Source organism: Eimeria tenella, genomic scaffold, assembly GCF_000499545.2.
Source record: "Eimeria tenella Houghton genomic scaffold, Eth_scaff372, whole genome shotgun sequence".
NCBI classification, from domain to species: domain Eukaryota; phylum Apicomplexa; class Conoidasida; order Eucoccidiorida; family Eimeriidae; genus Eimeria; species Eimeria tenella.
Genome location: NW_013543291.1, coordinates 1,623 through 3,638, shown reverse-complemented (window position 1 = coordinate 3,638; position 2,016 = coordinate 1,623). Strand labels below are relative to the sequence as shown.

The 2,016-nt window shown below is 55.6% G+C and overlaps 1 protein-coding gene across 1 annotated transcript; it reads right to left on the bottom strand.

Moving 5' to 3' along the window:
- Window positions 1–1,061: 1,061 nt before the first annotated feature.
- ETH_00001950 (uncharacterized protein) lies at window positions 1,062–1,736 on the bottom strand (the record flags this gene model as incomplete). Its single annotated transcript, XM_013376582.1, has 1 exon — window positions 1,062–1,736. One exon carries the CDS (start codon window positions 1,734–1,736, stop codon window positions 1,062–1,064), a length of 675 nt encoding a protein of 224 aa, XP_013232036.1.
- Between the last annotated feature and the right edge of the window lie 280 nt (window positions 1,737–2,016).

Here is a 2,016-nt window from a genome sequence, read left to right as displayed (position 1 = left end):
TAAATTCCCGGAGTCGTGGCAGCAGCAGCCGCAGCAGCAGCTGCAGCAGCAGCTGCAGCAGCTGCTGCTGCTGCCGGGGTGTACGTACACCCCAGGCGAAGGCGAACAAAGGAGGAAAATGACAAATTACGAAAGACAAAATATAAAGGCAAAGAATAACTAATTGATAAATAAAAGACATTGTTATTTTAATTTATTTGAAGCTACGCAAACAAGAGCAAAAAGCCCAAAAAACAGCAGCAGCAGCACGCGCCGCTCGGGTGTACGTACACCCCAACGCCTTCAAACAAATCCAGGGCCTTCCAGCACCAAAAGAACAAACGCGAGGACAAGAAGCAGCAGCAAACTGCCGCACTAAACGGAGCAGCAGCAGCTGCTGCAGCTGCTGCTGCAGCTGCTGCTGCTGCTGCTGCTGCAGCTGCGCAGACACTCCACCGGGCTTCTGCGCTGCTTCTGCGCTTTACGTACACCTCAGGCTCCCCCGCAGCGCCGCAGCTGCCACTCATATATGTGCATATATTTATATTTGAATAATAAATATTAAAAGCATAAATACATTTTTAAATCTTAAAAGCATAAATATCATTTTCCCAATTACTCATTTGCACAGAGCCTTCAGGTGTACGTACACCGGAGCAGCAGCCGGCGTACACTGCGCAGCTGCGCCCTAAAAAGCTGCACCCACAACGGCAGCAAACTCAGCAGCTAGCTAGCTAGCTAGCTGGCTAGCTGGCTAGCTAGCTAGCTAGCTAGCTAGCGGATGGAAAGAGGAACGGCTAGCTCTGCTGCTGCGGGCAGCTAGCTAGCTGCTGGCTAGCAGTTTGGCTAGCTAGCTAAAAGCAAGCTGACTAGCTAGCTGCCCATTGGCTAGAGCTAGCTAACCAGCTAGCTAGCTGCTTACTGGCTAGCTAGCCAGCTGGCTGGCGGCTGGCTAGCTGGCTAGCTAGCCAGCTAGCTGCTGGCTATCTAGCTAGTTAGCTGGCTAGCTGCTGGCTAGGTAGCTAGATAGCTGCTAGCTAGCTAGCTGCTGGCTAGCTAGCCAGCTAGCTAGCTAGCTGGGCCTAGAGAAACCGGTTGTATGCTTTTGTGCTTCTAGCCGAAACGTCAGCTAGCTGCGCATCTTCTGGGGCTTCTCTGCTCATTTTGCGGACAGTCCTTTGGTCGGGGAAGCTTGCTGCTGCTGCTGCTGCTGCTGCTGCTGCTGCTGCTGCTGCTTTTGAAGGGATCTCGGCGTCGCTGGCCACTGTCTCCTCCTCGGTGTCCTCGCCCGCTGATTCCTGCTGCTGCTGCTGCTGCTGCTCCTTCCGCATTTTGGCTAGCAAAGAAGAGGTCTTGCGGGGCAGCAGCAGCAAACCGCTGACGACGCCCATAGCCTGCTGCAGCAGCGGGGCTCCTGCTGCTGCTGCAGTTGAGCCGCCGCTGCCTGCTGCTACAGTGCCAAAGCCCGAGACCAGGGGAGTTGCTGCAGCACCTGGGACTGTTGCTGCTCCTCCTGCTGCCCCCAGGCCAGCGCCGGCTCCCGCAGCAGCGGGTGCTGCTGCAGCAGGAGCAGCAGCAGCTGCTGCAGTGCCTGCTGTTGCCGGCGCAGCTGCTGCTGCTGCGGGCGCGCCTGCTGCTGCTGTCGCCGTGGGGCACCAGGGGCACCAGCCGCCGCAGCAAGCTGTTCCTGCTGCAGTAGAGCCCCCTACAGCCCCCCCAGTCATTGTGGCCGTGAGAACGGTGAGCCCGTGAGGCATTTTCGTAAATTTTCAGTTTAAAATGCAAAATAAAAGATTAAATAAACAAACAAAGTGAAAAAATGGAAAAAATCGGAGAAGTCGGCGCCGCCGCGGGCGCGCGAGCAGCAGCAGCAACGGGCTGAGGTGTACAGACACCTCAGATCACCAGCAGCAGCAGCTACGCTCGATGGACGCCTCGCGCAGCAGATTTGCGATCAAGCCTCAAATTAAACAGTTTCCGAGTTTTTAAAAGAATAAAGGACAAAAGTAACGGCGCTGCTGCGTCCGCAGCGGCTCA